Source organism: Molothrus aeneus, chromosome 2 (assembly GCF_037042795.1).
Source record: "Molothrus aeneus isolate 106 chromosome 2, BPBGC_Maene_1.0, whole genome shotgun sequence".
Classification (NCBI taxonomy): domain Eukaryota; kingdom Metazoa; phylum Chordata; class Aves; order Passeriformes; family Icteridae; genus Molothrus; species Molothrus aeneus.
The window spans coordinates 96291845-96315050 of NC_089647.1; the positions used below are offsets into that span (position 1 = coordinate 96291845).

At 40.0% G+C, this 23206-nt stretch overlaps 1 protein-coding gene across 1 annotated transcript in view; it reads right to left on the reverse strand.

Annotated features, from left to right (window-relative positions):
* The window catches only part of ANOS1 (anosmin 1), a 132896-nt gene extending 109938 nt beyond the window's left edge, over positions 1 to 22958 (reverse strand). The window contains exon 1 of the mRNA XM_066545343.1: positions 22652 to 22958. Within this exon, the coding sequence (XP_066401440.1) occupies positions 22652 to 22843 (192 nt within the window). The 5' untranslated portion in view covers positions 22844 to 22958. The remainder of the gene's footprint in view (positions 1 to 22651) is intronic.
* Between the last annotated feature and the right edge of the window lie 248 nt (positions 22959 to 23206).

The window sequence follows — 23206 nt, forward strand, 5'->3', positions numbered from 1 at the left end:
TGAAATGATTCCTTGCTTTGCTTGTGTGCATGGCTTTTGCTTTACCTATTCAACTGTCTTTATCACAACCCATGAGGTTTTTCTACCTTTACTGCTCTGATACTCTCCCCAGTCCCACCCACAGATCAACTGAGTAAGCATATGTCAAGCTTAGCTGCCAGCTGGCTCTTAACCACAGCAATACAAAACTTTCTATGTATAAAACTCACACAGATAAAATAAAAATTATTCTGTCAATATACAATTCAGAAGGAGAAATAGATACATTAGAATCAATGTAATGGAGACAACCACAATAGTTTTTCAAAACTGCAGCATTGTGCTCTGATCTCAGCAAAGTTTGTAAGCTTGAATACAGTGATTTGCTACCACAACTATGAAGCCTATGGCTTTGAAGCTGGATCTCTCTTTGTGAATGTTTAAAAAGATCATGTTTGTGCATGCCTTCACACAAGTGTGTAGTCATATGTTCACAAAAGTTTCCAAGACATGGCCAATAGGTCAAGGGAAAGGATTGTCCTCTTTTAATCTGCTCTCATGAGCCACACATGGAGAACTACATGCAGTTCTGGGATCCTCAGGACAAGAAAGTCAAGGACCTGTTGGAGCAGGTCCAGGGAAGGGCCATGAAAATGATCAGAGGACCAGAGCATCTTTCAGTAAAGGCTGAGACGCTTGGGGTTGTTCAGCCTAGAGAAGAGAATGCTCCAGAGAAACCTCATTGCAGCTTTTCATTATATAAAGGGGACTTGCAAGAAAGGCAGAGAGAACCAAGGCCTGGAGGGACAGAACAAAGGGCAACAGGTACATTAGAATCTTTTATGATCCAATCTAAATCTGCCCTCTCTGCAAACAGAGAGGGCAGATTTAGATCGGATCATAAAAAGTTTCTTCCCTAGAAAAGGGTGGTGAGATACTGGAACAGGTTGCCCGGAGAAGTGGTGGATGCTCCATCATTGGAACTGTTCAACAACCAACATGATCTCATGGAAGATCCCAGGGCAGGAGGGATGAACTAGATGATCTTTAAAGATCCCTTCCAATTTCCATCATTTTGTGACTTCAATATTCTCCACGGTCAGAATCACAGAATGGTTTGGCATTCACCACAACTCTTAATCTGAACTTCAGAAAATTCATATGTCTTTTTTTCATATGAGCTGAAATGCTAACAATTTCTACTCCTACATTACCAAGAAGCTATGGGGATAATAAAAATAAAGATATATCCTCTCTTTTTCACTCCTTTCCACTTATTTGCAGTTATTTAAGAGCATTTTAAAACAATCAGTTCATACAATTTAATTTCAATATTTTATGAAAATTTATTTTATCTTCCAGCAGATTACCATGCAATACTACTTAATTTTATAATACCATTTTTATCTGTCATTATGGTAAAATTTAGCTAAAACTGATTCGCTAGCATAAGATTAGCCAACTATGAGCACCATCTCAGGTCCAACCCCTTTGGAAAGAGACATAAATAAAAGAAATAAAACTTTAGAACAGCTGTAAATAACATAAGCTAGTGGGAATTCTTTAGTATTACTCTCAATGGTGTATTAGGATTTATTATTTCCATTTACAAATCTAGCCAGCAGCAATGTTAAAACAATATTTTATGTGCTAGTTTCAATTTATCCCCCTTTCTTCTTCACATAAAATGTGACAGAAGTAGCTGATTGCAATAACAGATCAGTAGCAGCTCACCACTTTGTTTCAGTTATGATGCTACTTTCCACTGAACTAGAAAAAGCACCTCTGCTTTTAAATTAGATTTGTTACTTGAGATAATAAAGCCATAAATACCCAGATGTTTGGTTCCCCTACTTGATAATTTCAACATCTACAACTGTTTTTATTTCTCTACCGAAACCTATTAGTACTTGAGTTAAAAAGGAAATCTATCAAAATGTAAAAATAATGTTTAGCAACTTCAGCTTCATACAAACTAACATGATATGAATGACCTTTCACTGTATAAGGAAAAACAAATTCTACAGGCTTCCTTTGAACAACAAAGGTAGCAGAGCAAGCACAAACTCTAAATGAAGGCTCCCCTCCATTCTGCATCTCAACACATGGTTAATCACAAACATTCAGCTGTGATTATTGCTCATGCCAGTGTACCTGGCTAAAACCGTAATTTCAAATAATCAGCAAATTGTATTTTTATCTGTAGCATTTTACATGATCCCACATTCCATTCTCACTTCCCTCATGTCTCTTTTTCTTCAAACCCAATTCTGACTTGACTTATGCCGGTTTTGACTTCGTCTTTAGTGGTGGCTTCAACCTGCAGCACAGAAATGGCCTCAAGGAAGAGTTAATACCAATTTTCCTAGTCATTTATGAGCCTTGCACAGCCTATCTTCAGGGCAACCTTGAAGCATCCTAATCTGCATACTGAAGAGAGCAAACTGCACTCAACAGGGCAAACTCCAAGCATCCCATCTTCCCAGGCCTGACACATCATATGGAAGATGTCAAGCAGAGGAAACGAAAGCAGTCTCCAACAGCACATAGGAGATGGATTAGAGGAACTCAGGCCACCACCTCAGCCCCACACACTTCCAATCTGCCAGGAAGGAGAGGGCAGACAAACTTCAAGAATCAGACCTTCAAAGACCAGGGTTGTTTGACATGTACAAGAAAAATAGATTACAAAAGCAAAAACAGGAGGGGGAAAAAAACTAAAACAAAACAACAGATAAATATTACAAGACTCACAGGATTACAAGATCATATTACAAGATTCATTCCAACAAGTATTTGTGCACACTTGATTTCCTTTGTTAAACTACAAATGCCCTTCGTCCTGAACAGTTAAGACAAACGTCTATATTCTGTGCCTTGAAAAAAGGAAAGCTGTGCAGCATCTCTTGTAAAAAAAATACATGTAAAGAAGCAAGAAAAATCAATCTTCTTCTACCTACAGTAGGCCCCATGGGGGGGAAAGAAGTTAATAACATTCACAAGCAAGTAGAAACTGGTCTTTAATTGGAGCAATGTCAAAAAAAAAAAGTATAAAATTACTTAATTTGCATCTCTGTCCATAATTATGCCAGGAGATACAACCCTTCTTTTGAAATGCCAGACATGAGCTACGAAAATTAACTAGCCACTTCATCTGCTATGACAGTAGCTGCATATCTATTATCAGTTTTGGAAGTCTCTTCTCCCCTGCCCAATCTTCAATCCACATTTGTGTGAAACCACTGTCTCTCAGAAGTGGCCTCTCCTGACAACCCCACTGATTCTTTCAAAATGACAAAAAAAGCATAGAAATAAACCTTTCAAATAACAGTACCCACTGAAGTAAAACAGAACATTTGAGTAGACAAATCAATACTGCTGTAATGATGAATTTAAAAAGAGGCTCCCAATATACATTTTCTGTACCCTTTAAAAAATCTCAACAGCATGAAGTTAAAAGTAACAGTAAAGTATAACTTGTGCTTAACATGCATTTCCTGACTGCATGGTCACTGTGGCACAAATTAATACAGGTACTTATCTATGTCAGTGTTGTGTGTCCCCAGGCCCAGCTCTGAAATGTGGAACTAAGGTGAAAAATGGAATCAAATCAAACTAGGCATCCCAGCTCCCAAATACAAAAGTATGCACTCAGGAATGAATTTCAGATAAGTCTGTACACTTAGTGGGGAGAGATATCAAAAGCAACAGATAGGAAATGCCAAAGAGAAATTTATTTCTTGAAGCACTATCAAGAATAAACACAAACTTGTAGTAAATGTATGGGCAGGGGAACCACAGTACCACTTCTCCTGGTTTATGGTATTTAGTTATGCTTTTGTATATAAATAACAGCAGCAGATTTTTCTTTGAAAATAATGCAGGAAAATGAAAATAGAAAACCCTGTTACACAACACCAAGACCACCTGCCCCAGAAGTCTTTCACCAAGTTACAGCAAATTTAAACCCTTATGCACTTTGAGATGACTCAGCAACAGGCTAGAGTGGAGACTAAAACCTGGCCAGTGAAATCAAACCACTCTGAGGAAATGCACAGGAGACACATGGAGCTGCAGGTGGTGAAGGAGAAAGTTATGAAGTTCAAAAGCAAGGTCTACACCTCAGAAACAAAACTGGCTCTTTCAAGGGCAACTTACACAAACATATTTTTAGCATTGTTTCTACTACATGCTTGTCCAGTGTATGTCAAATTTGAAGACCATCCACTGGAGAAGACATGGATAGAAGAAGAGCAGCATGAGATTAAAACGGCCATAAGATACAACAAAATAGCAGTAATATTCTGAATAGTAATAGTAATATTCTGGTTCCTTGGCTTCTGTTCAGAAAAGAAAGGAAGGAAATACAAACAACTGAAATGAGTACATTTTGCTCTTTATATAGTTTCTGATTTCATTGTACATTGTATTTTACAGAAATAATTCCTTAGTAAGGGATTTCTGTTGCCTTATAATGGTTCTAATAAAGAATGAAACTGAAAAAAGTAAGCATCAACTAATAATAAATTGAATGTTACTGTGTAGCTTTGAGCCATTCCCATGTGTCCTGTCAGTAGATCCCAGGAAGAAGAGATCAGCACCTTCCTCTCCACTTCCCCTTTTCAGATAGGGAGCAATGATGTCGCCCTTTAGCCTCCTCCTATCCAAACTAGACAAGCCCAAAGTCCTCAGCCACACTTCTCAGGACATCTTCCAGCCCTGTCACTGGCTTTGTTGCGCTCCTCTGGGAGCATTCAAGGACTTTCACATCCTTATTAAATTGTGGGGCCTAGAACTGCACACAGCACTCTGGGCGAGGCTGCACCAATGCTGATACAGAGGGATAATCACCATTTTGAGCAGCTGGTGGTGCTGTGTTTGATGAATTCCAGGATGTCATTTTCCCTCTTGGCTGCTTTGGAACCCTGCTGATTCCTATTCAGCCTGATGCTGATCAGTCACCCCAGATCTTTTTCTGCAGGGCTGCTCTCCAACTCCTCCTCTGCCAGTTTATACTTGTGCACAGCATTATGCCGAATCCAACATTTTTTACTTGTCAAATTTCATCCTATTAACCAATGCCCAATGCTCTAACCTATCTAGATCCCTACACAAGGCCTCTCATCCCTCAAAAGCAGCACCAGCACCTCCCAATTTGGTATCATCAGCAATCTTGCACTAATGATGCACTCACCTGCTGCACCCAGAGCACTGATAAATGCATTGAACAGAGCTGGCTCTAGAACCAAACCCTGAGGAACACCAGTGATGAACAGACACCTGCCAGATGTGCCCCCATTCACTACAATCCTTGAGCCCTGACCTTCAGCCAGTTCTCCCAGCACACCACGAGCCCACTCATCCCACAGCTGTCCCTGGCATTCCCTGAGCCTGGCTCACCTTTGGCCATGCCTGAGGCTGTTGATGACCCTGTACCAGCACCCAGCTCTGCCCATCCCTCAGAGGGGCCATAGCCTGCAATGAGGTCACCCCCAGCCCTGGCTCCCCATGCCCTGGGAGCCAGCCCAGGCTGAGACCCACAGCACAGGACTGTGCTTTAAGGTCTAAAATAACATCTTCATTTATTCCTGATGCATAAGTAATGTCCTTAGACTTTATTCTAGTTAGCAAAAGCACAAAGCAAAATTTCAACACCAAAACCAAATAAAGATCACCCAAACAAGAGAAAACAAAAAAAGCATATAAAACCTACAAACAAAACAAAACAGCAACAAAAAAATACTGCATAGAAGTATAATGTGAGAAAAGGTAGGAGCTCAAACAGCACTTAGCACCATATTAGTGACACTGTTTAATATATTACTATCAGATAACTTTAGGACTGTGTTATACAAACACATGTAGAAATTCAGCATTAAGCTTAACTATGTACATATATTTCCTCTGCCATCTTATAATGACATACAACTCTTAAAAAAAAAAAAAAAAAAAACCCAAAAAAACTAAAAAAAAAACCACAAAAAAAAATATCCCCCCCCCAAAAAAAAAAGATGCTGAGGGCAAGAATATTTTGGAACAAACACCTAAAGTTATTTTGTTACTGTAACTAACCACTGTGATTCCTCACAACTAAATCAAATGTACAATGCCCTTAGAGGAAGCCATTTTTATACCACAGATGTTTAAACCATAGAAAAGTCAATGCTGGTTACTGGTTAATCCAAAGTAATTAAGTTAAAGAGATGACTGAATGCAAGAAATACTTATAAAACTGATCATCCTAAAAACACATTCTCTGAACTTGCAACTATAAACCAAAATTAAATTATCATGGGCCACAGTGTGACTCACACTGCCACCTAATTTCAAACATCTGGATTTGACACCAGAAAATGGATATCACAAATAATTTTTAGAAAGCCTTAGTCAGGTTCTCTTTTGGATTTATGTTGACATTGCCATCATCTGTAATGTGCAAGCTCCTATCACAAGAAATGGTGAGTCCTCCTGTAGACAGATGGCTACAAATAGAACTATATTGACCTAAACTTTGTGTTGATATTTGCTAAACAGTTTATACAAAGTCAACCTTTATTGCTGTTACAGAGCAAAACCTTAAAAGATACAACTTCATATACACCAAAAACATTAAAAAAATACCAGAGTAATTAAGAAATAAATTAAGAAAATCACCAACCATCACCTATATCATGAGACAACACTATTTGTTCTTTGGCTGTCATCATTAGTAGGTTCCTAGAAAGACAATCATCAAAACCCAAAGGCCATTACCAATGAAACAGCAAAAGAACAGTACTTTTGAAAATAGACTATGCATTGCTTGGATTAAATTTGCATCTCTAAGTATGGGCCACCTTTCCTCTTTTTAGAGCACTGTCTTCTCAAATGCACAGAAAAACTACTAGACAAACACAAGCTGTGAAAACAAATGAGCACAGGAATCCTGGTGTCTCCACACACTTGTGAGTTATGACTGCCTTCTTGTGGCTTCACAGACTTCACTCTTACCACTTCTAAGACTGATCTCAACTGAGGTCTTATTCTGTTTAGCAGAAGTCTTGACCAATCTGTAAAAGAATCCAGATGAAATAAACTTCACTTCTCCCTGCAACAGGAGGAATTAAAACACACAGACACCAACTTGAAGTTATTAAAGTAATATATTGAATCTCAAACTATATTTGGGCCAAATTTCAAACACATTTTTTGATATTAAGTAATCCAGTTGAAGTGAACAGAAACTAGTCTAACAGCATTAATATGGGAAGCAAAAGATAGCTTGTCAACTACTTGTTCATAGGCTCTATTTCAAAATCCCCACCCTTTTGAAATGCTAATGCATCTCTTCTGTTGTGTCATAAACTTGATTTTCTATACATATGAAATAATGAGATAATAAAAGTATGTGCTGGCTCAAGGATGTGACAGAAGTGTAGCCTTGGGAAATTAACAACAAAAGAACAAAATATGTTTTAAAAATGCAATGCTTGATTATAAATACAAATACAACATAAATATAGATATATACAATTTACTTTGTATTTGAAAAAAATACAACTGGTTCTCAATATACTGTAGGATATTGCATGCTGCTTTGAATGCTGATTTGATTTTATAACTGAAAACTACAGTCCATATTACTATTCTGTATAATTCTAAGATTACTGGTTAGTTGGGTGACTCCCAACAGTATGTGATGTGGTATGTTTATCACAGGCTGCATTTGCCTCCACTGCCTACCAACAGAGCATTCCAGAATCACCTACAAACTCCCTAGGAAGTCATGTGGAGCACAGAAACACATCTATTGAGCAGAACACCTGGTCTTGATGGACTTGATGTATGCACTACACATATTTCAACTTTCCCCTTTCCTTCAACTAATTCTAGTCTGGTCCCACGGACACAATGCCCATTAGTTGCTAAAGCACATTACATCCCTCTGGATTATCTCTCCCAGTTATGTTAATCCAGAAGAAATCCAATGCATGAACTCTCAGACTGGTCCATAATGAGAAAGAAAAGGTAATCATGATACTTAAGAGACTCACTTCCATAACAAACTGATCCACATTGAAACACTAATGTGAAGTTGCATCTCAGACATTTCTAACATCTCCCAAACACACAAGAGTAGTAATTCAGTGTGTCCTATTAGATTAAATTTTCCTCAAAAGCCACAGTTTCAGGGTCAGTCAGGGCAGTGTTGCTTTCTGGACTTGCAAAATGCTTAAGGTTCTGTTGTCTCACATCCTTAAGAAACTAACCACACACACACACAAAAAGAATAACAACCATGCATTTTTATATCAACTAAAATGTCTATTATAAATAGGCTAGCCATAAACTACACAAACACAGAATAGTCCATGCATGTTGCATTGTCATGGAGTAATTTCTGATTCCAAAAACTGCTAAATGCATTGTACTGTACCACATGCTGGCCATGTGAAGTTTCACTGCATTTTCTCCTATTCTGTTCTGGCATCTATGAGAGGGACATCATTATATACCACACTTGTAACTTTGGCAAGAGTATGGATACACAGACCTGTCCTTCAAACTTAGCAGCTCTTCAGTAGCCACGTTACTATGACTCAGTCAGGTACCATCAATTTTACACTCACATTCTTGGGCTTAACAGGCTATTTATTTCCAATACAATGACATGAAATTCACATGATAAATTTCAGGAATGCGTTTCCTTTCTGTTTAGCATGTGTTACCAGTTTACAAGATACTAAATATTTCAACCCACAGTAGCAGCCACATCCCCACAAGCTGATGAATACATATATTTTCATTTCCCTTTTAAAGGAAAACAAATGAAAATATACAAATTCCACGAAGCACCTTTCTCAACATAAAATATTTGTGACAAGTATCTCCTTATTCCTATTGTCTTGATGTATTGCTATAAAATTTTCCTCTTTGAAGGAAATAAGATCAATAAACATAATTGCCCATATGAATACTGTGTTTCACTATCTTTTAATACTTTTAAAGCATGTAGTAAATTATAATCTCAGCAGTAAAATTTAGCACAAATAACAATCCTAACAGATGAAATATGCAGTTTAAAATTTAACCACAATTATTCATTGGTAGCTCCAGAGACCTATTAATATTTGTAACACTTTTTAAACAAAAATAACGTTTTGGAGGAATTATTAAAGTACATAGCAAAGCTCTCAAAAGTAAAAAGTATAAAACTTAACACAGTCCTTGGAGGTCTAAGAGTTGTGTAAACAACTTCGGGGATTTTTGTTCCACTTTCCACAGAAGACCTGTCTCAGTGAGTGAAATGCACCTCACCAGACCTGGGATTTCCTACAAACATTTGCAAAAGGGTTGTGGCCATTCAGGAATTAGAAATTTTGTCAAATAAAAATTACTCTTGGACTTAAACAGAATAGCCTATCTGCAATCTGAACCAAACCCAAAATATGTTTAGAAACCACACACAAAGAGTCTGTCACCACAACAGTTAAAGCAGCATTTCAGGAAAAAAAAATATTCTTTCCCTGATATATTTTAATTATTAATATTTTCACACATCTGCCTTCACTGTAGATGTTGCAGAGAGACAAAAAAGATGTAATGGGTGCAGTTTAATAACGCCACAATTTATTGTTTCACTTCAAAAGCACAGCTCAACAAAAATCTTATCAGACAGGTTAACACTCTTCTCTCCATTGCTCCTATTTTTTTGGTCCTTGGCCTGTCCCTTTCCAACCCAGCTCTCACTTTTGCAGAAGGCCAACACACAGGGCTGCCAATTCAAACCTGTCATAAAGACTGGGAGATGCCAGTGGCATCTGCTCAGACACCCCACATCCCATCACATCCCATCACTTACTGAACGTCCTCCTCCCAGCACTGTCACACAAGCACAGGAAGCCATGGTGCCCTTCTCCAGACCACTCAGTGCTGCTGCCTGTCCCCAGCTCCCAGACCTAAAATCCCTGTTGGTGTTTGTGTGCAGACCACATGCTTATTCCTTTCCTATTTTAAGGAATGCTAACAGATTGCACAACAGCAGAAGTTGCAATGACATTGTGGTGACCATGGATGAAAAACAGGCCTCAAGTGAAGGAGCACTCTGAAGGGTGGGTGAGTCTTTCCCTTTCCACTTAAAATTTAACTAATCTGCTAACCTGATCCTAGCAGAGACCCATTGGCCCTCCAACACTGACAGTATATTCCTGAGAGAAACACCCTTTTAATACAAGTTACAATAGATTCTTCCCATTTTTAGGGGCTTTTTCCAGTTTAAGAACTGTATGCTACAAGAAATGTATATTCTGTGGGACAATTGCTGCAGTCCAGTGTCTAGAACCTTGCAAGCAACCTAAGACTGTGAAAGGACAGATGAGAGAGAGAAGAAATCAACATTAAATTCTACTGATAACAATATACTAAAACTACTCATACAATTCAAGATACAGGGGTATTAACTTGATCTTTCTTCACTGACAATCTTCAGTGGAAAATTTATGTTGCTTCCTCACATTGCCATAAAACTTCCCACAAACATAAAAGCACTTCATATGTCAGGTTTTTAGAATACAGTCTTATAACTAACTAATGAAGACATACCATAAAAGGAAAATAAATCTCCCTTGAAGGCAGAACTGAAGCATTTGTCATTAACACATATGGTTACCAGAGATGTAGCTGTTATGCAGAACAAGCATTTGCTGACAGGTCCATCATGTTTCAGACCTTCCTGGCACCAGGTGAAAGAGCTAAAAATTAAATCAGGTTAATTTGCATTGAAGTTATTGAAAGGCTTGTAACATGAGAGATGTCAAAGCACAGCCTAAGTCCCTACCCAAGCCACAGAATTTTAAAGCCTTCAGCTAATGTAAACAATCGGATATGGAATTTCACAGAATTCCACTGCAGGAATCACACCAGTTGTAAAGTCCAGCATTTGCTTTTATATCTTTAATCTAAATCAACAGCCGCAAAAGAAAACCATTGTAATATATATCCTTAAGCTCATAAAATGTGGATGACTGCAGTTAATACCAGTTGTCAACATCTTGTACTATCAGCAGGCATTTTATATTAAGGTTCTGTTTCTCTTTCTAAATCACCTTTTTCTGCAGAACTGACAAATACTTCAGTTTTTTCTTTTTGGAAAGTTGCTGATACTGGTGGTATGCTCCAGGAATTCTGTCCCAATTATAAAGTTTCCTTCCATTTTACTAGCCTTGTCACCTGTGTAAAGCAACTAAGAAAAGAAGACAGTGAAGGGGGTTCTGGCACTACAAGTAGATTGATAATATTCGAGTTTCTTTTTCATTGGACTGAGGAGCTCTGCTCGATTTACTTTCTCAGTGGGAAGTTCATGGGTGAGAACAAGTTAACTGAGGCTCGATCTATACCAGATGGATCTCCTAGGTATGACTAAGCATCTTAGAGGCATAAAAATTTGACATCTGCTCCTATTATTAAGAAAACAAGCCATGCCTGTTGATGAAACTTAAAAGGGATACTTTGGAATCACTGGAGTCACCTAGATACATGGAGTAATAATCAGAAATTGGGCAGTATCTAATCTTTAAAAAAAAAATTGTATACTGTCTTTAGAGGTATTTAGCTCTGGTTACATTAAATTGCTTCTACCTTCCCTTGTCATCTGAAAGAATCTCTTCTCCAAATATTTAAAGGTGCTTTACATCTAGCATATAACTGGCAATTCAGTTTTACTTTGTCCTAATGGCATTGTTTTTGCTACCATTGAATTGAAAAAAAAGATGTCATGATACAATAAGATGGTATTTAACAAATTTAAGTTAATTGCCTTTAAACAGTATGCTGAGAACTTTCTTGTTTTTATCTATAAACTCTAAACAGATATTTCTATTATATTTTCACTGGCCTAAGCTTGTTTCTATTGAAACTGTTGGATGCATTACTATCAAATGCAGAGATATCAGACTCAGCCCAGAAATAAAAACCTCCAGAAAAATCCCATCTTAGGCTATTAATTATATAAATGGAAGAACCAATGAGTATCAGTGAGAAATCTGAAAGATCCCCAGTTAAAGTAAACAACATGAGCCTACCCTACATTAATTTGTAAAGCTCTTCAGTTTTTAAAACTAACCAAGTCATGTTTTCTATTCCAAAGTCAGCCAGCATATATCCTTTAGGAAACTGCAAATGTTCACTTTTTTATAATTTGGAAAACAGTTGAGGTTAAACTTAACTTTCAAGTTTAGTTCACACTGCTGCTCTTTTTTTCTACATAAGGACAGTTTAGAAAAGAGGAAGACTTGAAATAATTATTGCTTGCTGTTCCACATCAATTGCTACTGAAAATTCTGGCTTTGATGCTGTCCAGTGCTCAAATGCACGGGTGTGAATCTATGAATAATCCAAATATTTTACAAGATGAACTAATATGCTGCATATGCAGTATGTGTGCATTTCTACTCCACTTGGTTGGTGAGGACCCACTGGACAGAAAACCCATGAAACTTACCAGAAAGCTCCTGTCTTTCACATTGTGTATTCAACTTTTTAACCCAAAGAAAAAATCCAGCAATAAGCTCCTAGCTGTAAAAACCTACATCTTCTTTCCTTATCTATCCTGACAAACATGTCCCATAGCTGCTACTAAGTACTATATGAAGTGACACACTCTTCATTAATTGGATTATTTTTACCTCTTTGTGTCAGTTTGTCTAAGCCCAAATGTTTCTTCCACCTACTGCATATCCAGACTGACCAATGTTTGGCTAATTCTTGATCTCAGTTCACAGTTGCATAGAAGGAAATTTCAAACCAGAAGAAAGCCTCAAGCTCTTTTAGTTCCAGTTCCCTTCTCAAAATTGTTAGGTACAAATTAAATGTCAACATATTTTGTAACTCTTTGTAACTAACTAAAATGGGGGCAGATATGGTTTGATTCATTATTGTCTAGTTGTAGTTACACATTAACATGATTTTATTGTTGTCAAAGGAGCTACAACCATCACCTAATTGAAAAAGAAAAAAAAAGCCACACAGTTGAAATAGTTTATATATAGGGATACAAATTCTGGGGAAGAGAATGACAAATAGTCACTGTATTAAGACATCATCATCATAATAATACATTGTTATCACCCCTTCCTCACTATTTGCTGCTTCACATATCTGTTCAGCCATGTGCTAAATTCAAAGGAAACCCAAAGTCTTACAGCACCAAGGTCAAAAAAATGAATTTGTAGTGTCTAGGTCCAAAAATGCCCTGAGGCCTGACTGGAATGTTCCAGTCATTAGCAGTTAAAAAATATGATCAGTTAAATACAAATGACATATTGCTCTATGTGCACGGTCTAAATCACTAGCTGAGAAATCACATTCATGTACATGAAATGAGATTGCTTTTCTTTTTATATTTTTAATATAAGTTACTGTGAAGATAACTTCCCTAAAGAGTAATATATTAAAAAAAGAAAAACAGAACTGTGCTTCTAATTTCTCATAAAAATGGCAGGGAAAGTTGAACTACATTTGCACTAGATTAAATGAGTACATTATTCTCACCCAATCTTCACTATCAGCCTCAATTTCTGACTGTCTGGACACAAGACATTTGCTCCAAAGCAATGCTTTTTCCCTCATATTATCTTATTACAGGATCCATGACAGCTACATTGCAGCCCTCACAGGCAGAAAAAACAGGCTTCACTACCTTGGCCAGGTCTGCAGTTTCAGCTGTGACCACTTGAGGAATTACAGTGGCAGTGAATCAAGGGTTCAAGTTTGTCTGAGTTCTGACATGAAATACAACGTCAGCTAGAACTTTTTTGTGGATTTTCATAATAGCCTTTCCTGTAACTGACCTCTTCAGTGAGGACAAAAGGGTTTTCAAAACCTGTTTTCAAAAAAGAAAAATTAATTTTTTTAAACCAAGTAAAATTTCAAGCAGCTGAGAAAGGACAGAAATAAAACATGTTCACAAGAAACAGTAACAAACAACTCTTCCTACAAACCCATTACATCTGTTCTCTGCTTCCATAATTCCTTAATTTCAATTAATTGTGTCCCAGGAAATTTTGCGGTGCCCTCTAGTCTCGCATAAATTCTCCTTCCAGTAATACAAGCCTGATAGAGTCCACCTATCTCCATTCTGAGACTCTGTCCCTTTTCCTGCATCTCCTACAAGTTCTGAAGACATATGCTCCTCAGAAATCTCAGCTGCTTACCAGGGGAGTCCTGTCCTTTGCAAGCTTGAGACAAGTCTCTTCTTTTTTAAAGGAATGTAATTGTGTGTACATAACTTTGATGTCACATCTCTTTGACAGTCTAGAGAGACACATTGGTGAAAATGTTGTTCACAGAAGAGAACAGAAATGCAATTAAAAGTTTAGAGTGGGGTTGTTCCCCAAATCTGGAAATATCTGATATTCTTTTCAGTGGATGGAAAGAATGTGTGCTTCTTTTTAATCAGAGATGAAAAGAACAGTACTCGACTTTCAAGTTTAAAGGGTCCACTTACCTTTCAACACCCCCAGTTCTCCATCTCTGTGTCCTGCAACCTCTTGGTCATTAAAAGACTGAAAAACAGATACAACTGGAGCTGGGACACCCAGTTCACAGCACTCTACTTTGTTGACTACATGGACCTAGTGTTCACACATGGACCTGATCCAGCTGAAATCAACAGAAGGCTTTTCATGGACTTCAAAGGTTTTTGAAGTCTAAAGCCTTATAAGGCTCAGCTGTGGGAGAGATCAAAAAATGAAGATTCTTGGTGTAAACTCCTTGGCAAGGAGTTTTAGTGCAAGGTTTACATTTGGTAGGCACCAGCTACTAAATATCAATACAGATGTGTCTGTCTTCTGTAGGATGCTCCTGATACTCAGTTATTATTCCTACTTTCAATCTTTAAAGACATTGATGCTAAATTATATCACTCTCTTTTTCTGTTTACAAAAGTTGGCTATGTACTACAATCCAGCTGGTCAGACAGAGTAAAAAGTCACATAAAATGGCCAGGGGAGACACAGGTCAGAATGTGAAGAACAATCTCTATTGGTAAACACAAATTCAGCACTCAATCTTAAGAAGATGCCCTTTACAAAATGACAAATAATGAGCAAATAATAATCTGGAAAATCAGTCTGCTTTTCAATCTGTCTCAGAAATCTAACATTTTGGGGTTTTTTTCCTTATACAACACTTACTAAATCAAATACATTTAAATTAAGTTCAGAGCACTTGTTCATCACAGAGACAAGCCGTATTCAGACAACAAATAATGTTTTAATAATAGTTTTAATTTGAACACTACCCCTCTGAAAAACCTTTTGCTCTGCATTAAGTGGCTATATCTTCCAATGGAAAAAGATTTACATTTTAGAACTGACAGTGTTTTTCTTTTAGAAGTTTTCTAATACTTTTCAAAAGCAGCATTTCCTCCCCCTCACCAACATGACTGTGACATTTAAACTATTCTTTGCCAGTATTTTCTATACCTAAAATGTCTGCTTTAAAACCTATTAGTAATTCCTGTTAGGTTTATTGCACCTGGTATCCAGCACATTTACCAAATTAACAGTTATTTTTAATTTTACAAAAATAAGCATAAAGAAATTTTTTTTCTTAATATGTAAGAATACACAAGTAAATGTGAGAAAAATATCTTGGCAACTCCCATTGTTCAGTACAATTGCTCACCTTCTATTTACATTTTCATACAGTTTACTTGACTTGCATTTAAACTTACACTTGAGACACAGACAAGTATTTTAATTTAGGAAAGCAATGAGCAAGTCTGAGTCATCAAAGCCACTAGAAAACAATGACCAGGCCATGTAAACCCCTGCACTCATATCAACTATGCAAGCATCCACTGAGGGCAAAGAGATTTGGGTCTGGTTGTGAGAAAGTTAAAACTCCCACTTAGGGAGGTTCAAATCAGAAGTCAGGGAGATTCATACCAGACCAGGTTACAACAGCAAAGACTAACTATGCCTCAATTACACAATACAGTGAATAATGCAGCTGTTTTCACTAGATGCAACCATTGATATTCAAAACAAACCTCTCATTTTCACAGGTTTTACCCAAGATTCTGTTAAATCTGTGCACCTTTTGCTCACAACTGAAGATCTTGATAATCAGGGCACACCAAACGCCAGAATAATTACCCAGATCATATGCCATATGAACATCAAAAACAGGAGAAGGATTGGGCCTTTAATGAGTTTTGAGAAAAACAAAGTAATGACAAATGCTACAATTTGTCTGTGGAAATAAATTAGGAGCAGAGTGCTTTGCAAGACACATGAAAGTCAGAATTACTTAACACAAGGGCTATTTTTGGAAAGGAGATGAGTACTGAAACAGCAACAAAAACAGATGGCACACATCCTCACATTTAGAAAAGGTTGTGAACATGTCCCAAGAGAACTAAGCAAACTCAGTGCCTGGGCAGCCTGTCCATTGGAACTGAAACATTCTGGGAATAAGACACTACATATCCACCATATCTCACTACAGAAGTACCACATATCTTTTCATTTAAGATTTAATAAAAAACAATTTATAGTTTCAGAGTTATTTGAGAAAGTTACAATAAATGGTTTCTTCATGATTTCCAGCTTCTCTACAGCAGAGCACAGAGAGACACAAGCATCCTGGACTTTCAGCCTGGCCACCACTTTCCCAGCTGGGACCCATTGCAGATTATGGCAGGTGCAGCCACTTCAGAGTTACAGGCAATTTGAAGGCAGATGTGCTGGCATTGAGACAACAAGCTTCCTCACTTGTAGGTGAAATCTGGTATTGCTTATCTAGAGGTAATCACTTGCACATTATTTGCTTGCAGATATAAAATCTGAGAAGCTTTTATTACTTACTTAAAAGAATTGCCTGTTTTTCTTCAAAAACTTCAGTTGTCCTGAAAGGCAAGAGTCCTTCTACAACACTAAAAACAACCTCCCACCACCATATAGTTATCAGTCATTCAATATAACAAACTTCTAAGGCCTTACTCTTCCTTTTTACAGCTACTAAACATTATGCAACATATGGCTCTATTAGCTTAAAACAATATTTTTCCATACTTTCAAAAACAATTTTGAGTTAGCCTTGGCTCATCTAGCTTAGTACTAATTCCTAAGTACTAAATCATAGTATACTACTATTAGATTTACACTAAATCACATTTACAAGAGCTAATTTCTCTCTAATTTCCTTCCATATATCACAAAACTGGCTTACCACTTGAAAGATGTCTATGTTGTATCAAAATTTTCAGCTACAATTCATCCACTTCACAAGTAAGTCAACATGAACACAGCACCCCTATGTGACCAAAGTCATCCACCATGTCGCCTGTATGTTTCTAATCAGTGCCCATTTTAAGGAGTTTAAACAATCTCTCATGAGCCTGTTCAAGCAGCAATCACAATGCTGGATCACACAACATGTACACATCTCCATGTACCTAGACTTTCCCCTGATGAATAAAAAAATGGATTTGCTAAGATTCAATTTACTACTGAAGATTACCCCCTCAAAAAAATTTAAAACTATAGTGAGATGTACCAATACCTAAAGGGATGGAAAAAAATTTATTTAGTGTTAGCATTGTGGTTTTAATGCACTGATAAAGGGTCATATATGTACTCATGTAAGAAAATCTAAATCATGAAAATGAATTTAAAAGCAAGTAACAGTATTTAGCAGGCATTATATCCTTAAAATGCAGCCAATCCTGTTCTCTGTTCTAATTACTCCTCCACACCTGGAGTGCTAGATCCAGTATTGGGCCTCCCATTACATGGAAAGAGATGGACTTAGTGGAGGGAGCCCAGAAAAGGAATAGTAATATCTCTCACATGAGAAGAGGCTAAAAGAAATGGGAACATTTAGTCTGGAATAGAAAAATCTCAATGGTTTCTCATCAATATTTGTAAGTACCTGATGGGAGAGAATAAAGAAATAGAAGCCAGACACTTCTCAGTGAAGCCCAGTAACACAACAAGAGGTGATGGCCAAATTTGAAACATGGGAAACTGCATCTGAACATGAGAAAACACCTTTTTTGTTACTGTGAGGGTGGTTAAATGCTAGAACAAGTTGCCAGGAGGTGGTGTTCAACCTCAGCATACACTCTGTGAGCATATGGCTGTAACCTCTCCAGTGACACCACAAACACACCACAACCACAGGCAATCTTACTGGCAACTACTCCAAATTCCTAGGACATGTTCTACCACCCTCTCAGCTTTTGACCCAGTAAACAAGACTGACCAGTCCTGTGTCTTAGTAAATTATCAAGTTGCACATATTACGCAGGAAGACACCTGAGCTTGAGAGGTCTCTAACAGATCCCAGCTAAGACAAAGATCAACGAGTCCACAGGTCAAAGTAAAGTTTGCTCACTATAATATTTTTAGCCTCAGTAGTTACAGTGATGTTCAAGCTCTTATTCACAAAGAAAATTTTAATCATACCAGTTTTAAAACATGTCTCAGATGGCTGGCATTAGAGATTAAAATCCAAATTGCTTTTTCACTCAACTTGAAAACAAAACACTAAAAAGGTCACTGCCATGTCTGCTCCCCCAAAATAATACAAGTTCATCCTCAACTAATATCACAAATTGGAAAGGCTACACCCACAAATAGCAATGCAAGGAGTTTAGTCTCACTCCACTAAAACAGGCAGGATATGCAGAAACCTCTACCAAAACTAATCTGAGCATTCAGGCCTCTTGTCCAGCAGGCTGTATGAGGTCCTGGTTTGTACCCAAAAAACCCAAAAACTTGTGCAGTAACTGACCTCATCTTCCTACAGTAAGTAAAACCTCCTCATAGGGTTTTACCTACTGTACTAAATTACTATAAAACTAGATTCACAAACAAACTTTGAATACATCAAATTAAAATATGTACCTTTCTCCTGGAGATCAACTCAAACACTGAGACAGAAACTGCCTTAATAAGAAAATGTTGAGGAAAGAATATATCCAATGACATCACTGTACCACTTCTGTCCCAAAAATAGTATGCCTTTTTCCACACAGGATTCACAGTCTTGGTGTTTCTTATGGAGCCAGCCACCTTAGTCCTTCCTCTCATTTCAGCCTAGAGCAGGAATTGCCCTTCCCATCTTATAAGGGCACCACACTAACACCCAGGCATGCTCTTTTACATAACAGCCAAAAGCACACAACGCTGATTATTGATATAGGACTTCAAGGTTCAAATCTACACCTTCTCCTAAGCAGGCCATTTGATGGTAAAGCTCCAGCTTACTGGAAGAGCATTCCTGCCACACAGCCCCTGTTCAGGTGTTTTAGAGAGAATTTTGTCAGAAAAAGAAGCACAGCACTAGGAACTCTGCTGTACCAAGGCAGTGACCCAGGAACATGGGCAGGTTCCAGTGAATGCTCCAATTACTCCCTCATACATGTTTTGCAACAGTCAAAGTAAAACTCTAGTGTCAACACCCAAAATGGCTTTAAATAAGTACTCTGAACATAAGGCTAAAGAGATGAGCTCTCTTTGTCCTCACTCTTTCTGGTCACAGGTCAAGGAATGCTTCATTCGGTGCTGTCCAGGGGCCTAAGTTAGACAGTTGGGATAAAAATGCTTTCTCTCATCTGCAAAATTTCAGAGCAAGTTAAGGCCCACTACTGAACACATTCCAGGAAGATAGAAGTGATATGTTGGAGTCCCTTCATTTAGAGTTTAAACATAATTCTCTACTGTGAATGAGCATGTAATCAATAACTTCTTATATAAAAGAAGAATCCACTATGACCCCTCCTGATTATAATTTTTTGTTTGATTGCTTAGGATGAAAGGCCTTTGTGCTAGCATGCTCTCTGTGAAAGATCATGGCCCTAGATATCAAACACACACATTTCATTGGGTCTAAGACTCATGTGGTGCATAACTCTCATAATGATCTCATGTATCTTTTGGTATAACCTCTACATGGAACTTCCCAACACCACCAGAACTGGAAAACCCCCCTAGCCATGGAGACTTTATAGGAATAAGCAGGAATCCATGCCCCTTCAACAAGCATTCTGAAGATCAAAGATTTTTGATTTAGGTGACCAATTCTTCTTCAAGCCCACATCAATAGTCTATATGGAATAAAAAGATATATTATTTGAACTATGCTTCAGTTAAAATAATTTCTACTGACATTGTCTACTGACCATGTTCATTTAAAATAGGCTTAGAGTTGCTTCCCAAGTGTAAATTAACAAATAGGCTTTTTAGAAATAATACCTCTCTTGAAACTTTAAAAAACAAGGACAGTAAAGAAAAATGGGTGAAACTTCTCGGGGCTGGGGGGGGGTCAATTAAAATCCCTTGTGAACATTTAAAAGTTGGAAAAATATTAGCTGCCATTCAAACAAGAGCCAGAAGGTAAAGAATTAACCCAGACTTCCTATTCATACTACCCGATTCTCTTTTAAAAGTTGTTAGTGATGTGATTTTAGTACCATAAACTATGTGAAATTAAGTCTCTGTGAAGTTTTGGGGACATCATCTCTTGCAAAGCATGTCCAGCTACTGTCTCCCTAAGCCCCACCACTGAGGCTGCATCTAAAGCAGGGTTGAGAAATTAGTGGGTCAGTCTTTCAATTCTTGCTTAACTGGGAGACACTAGAGTTCCTTCCTGCTCTGATTGGGAAGAGCTAGTGTTTAGTTTGCTTCAAAGGTTGAATCAGATTACAAGATAAGTGGACATCTGAAATGAAAAGAGCTCCAGAAATTGCTACCAGTTGAGATGAAAAGGGGAGGGGAATGGCTAGGAGGGAGAGAAGAGAAAGGAATGGAACATCATACCCTTTAGCCCACATGGAATTGTCTGGCCCAAATTTGCACATCCTACAGCCCACACTGTTTTATCAGTCTCCTGTGAGAACACTGGATGCCTGATGTACTTTAAAACTCTCCTCCTTTTCCTCATTATAAGACAATGGAGAGCTTAACTTTTATAAACGAGAGCACTTTATCTTCCAAACATTACAGTCATTTCATGTCTAACAGGAGTTTAATCCGTAGTAATTAAGATAAATTACCACGTGCTTTAGCAGGTTGGGGTTAAAACTCTGAGATTTTCAATTGATTACAAAAAACCAGCCCGTTATCAAGTCCTAACTGAGTAATTCCCTACTTATTTTACTCTAGCTAATTAAAATGTAATCACGATTGTGTGCAGTGTGCATTCTGTCAGCAGTTTTACGTTGAAAAAGAAATCTTGCCAAGAAAACATACAAAAAAGAAAAAACAAAAAAAAAGCCTTTCACTTGAATCGACTTGATCTAAACTGCCTCTTTAGCCACTGAAACTGTAAAACAAGTAAGTTACAACCGCTTGACAACGCAATAAAAAACAGTGACCGCTCTCTGGGATAATGAACTGTATTAATGGGTATCCTCCTTTCGGGCCATCCCGGGATGCACGGAGCACGCTGACAGCGGCCAGGCCAGGCAGGGCCGCCCCTTCTCCAGCCGGCTCGGGTCGCAAGCCCGGTCCCTTCAACCCAAACCCGGCTGCAGGCACCCAACCAACTTCCTGCTGCCTTTACAACGCACACACTCCGCTCTCTTTTAACGTTCCCTCTTTTTTTTTTTTTTTTTTTTTGTCTTTTTAAATCGGTTATCTTAATCACCTCTGAGACCTGCCTTTGGTGCCAACACCTTTGTCCCGAACGCAACTTCACCCAAGGCGCTCGGCCGGGCGTTCCCGGTTTCTCAGGGACCGGCACGGCCGGGGAGAGCGAGCGGCGCGTCCCCGAAGGGCCGAGGTGGCTCCCTCCGCACCGAGCTGCCCCCAGCCCTTCCCCAAAGGGGCTGCGGCTCTGCGGAGAGAGAACGGCTCAGAGCTCGGAAGGGTTTCCGTCATTTGGATGAATTCGAGTAGGTTTAATATTTGCGCAGTGAAGAACAGGTGGGGAAAGGGAAAGGTGCGTGTGTAACTAGAAGAGGGGGAAGGACGGGCAGACACCCGCTGCTCTTGCACTAGCTCCGCACTGCTGCCAGCTTTCATTTTAAGCCCCGCAGGTCTCCTGACACTTCAATTCCATTTCTCCCCACTTTATCCCTATTTGTCCTGTTAGCCAAAGATGTGCCTCTCTGTCCCAGGGGAAAAAAAAAAAAAATTACAGCGTTACCCTCACCTTCCAGGAGGTCAGAACCAAGTATAACACGTTCACGATTATCGCTCTTAAAAACAGGCTCAAACTTTCCCACCGGGCTGGGGAAGCGAGCCACCTGCGGCGGCTGGCGCACCGGCGCGCAGGCAGGCGGAGCCCGCGGGATCGCCGCCCGCCGCTCGGCAGGACGGGCGCACCCCCGGCCCGGGAGCACCGCGTCGCGCCCGCCCCGGACACCACCGGAGGCAGCGGCCGGGAGCGCCGGGCACCTGCCGGGAGCCAGGGCAGAGCGTGCCAGGAGCCCCACGACCCGCCAGGCGGGGAGCCCGGCCGGCACCCACAGGCACCGACGGGGCTCGGCGCTGCCGCGGGGCCGTGCCCACCTGTCCGGCGCCTCCAGGTGCCGGCCATCCCCTGGGGGCAAGGGCCCCCAAAATCGCCAAGCCTCAGCCCCGACCCCGGCCCCGGCTGTCCTTTCAGCCCCCGTCCTGCGCCCAGGGGGACACCCGCTCTCCGGACGGTGGCAGAGGCTCCCTGCGCGGTGCCATGCCCCTACCTGGAAATGCTTGAAGAAGGCGGAGATGCGGGTGATCTGGAGGCTCAGGCACCTGGAGGTGCATCTGGCGGCGGCGAAAGCCTCGTCCTGCCTTCGGGCGGCGACGGCGGCGCCCGGCCCGTCGGGGCTGCCGCAGGCGGCCGTCACCCAGAGGAGCAGGGCGAGGGACACGCCGGGCGCCCTCCGCACCATCGCTCTGCGGGAGAGGAGAGCAGAGGGGCGGCCGGGCGGCGCGGGGGGCTGCGGGCGCCGGGGTGAGCTGGCTCCCGCTCGCTGGGCTGGTGCCGGGCTGCGCCGGGGACGGACACCTCCGCGCCGCAGAAACTACACAAGAAAGTTCAATCATTCAACTCCCCTCACCCCCGTCCTCCCTCCCGCCCGCCCCGGCCCACGGCCCTCCCCCCGGCGGCAGCGGGCGGGCCGATGCCGGCAGAGCCGCGCCATTGGCTGCGCCGAGCGCCGGCGGCGGCAGGCGGGCCCCGTCCGTGCCCGCGGGCAGCTCCGTGCGGCCCGAGCCTTCCCTCCCTCCCTCCCGCACGCCGCCACCTGCGGGGC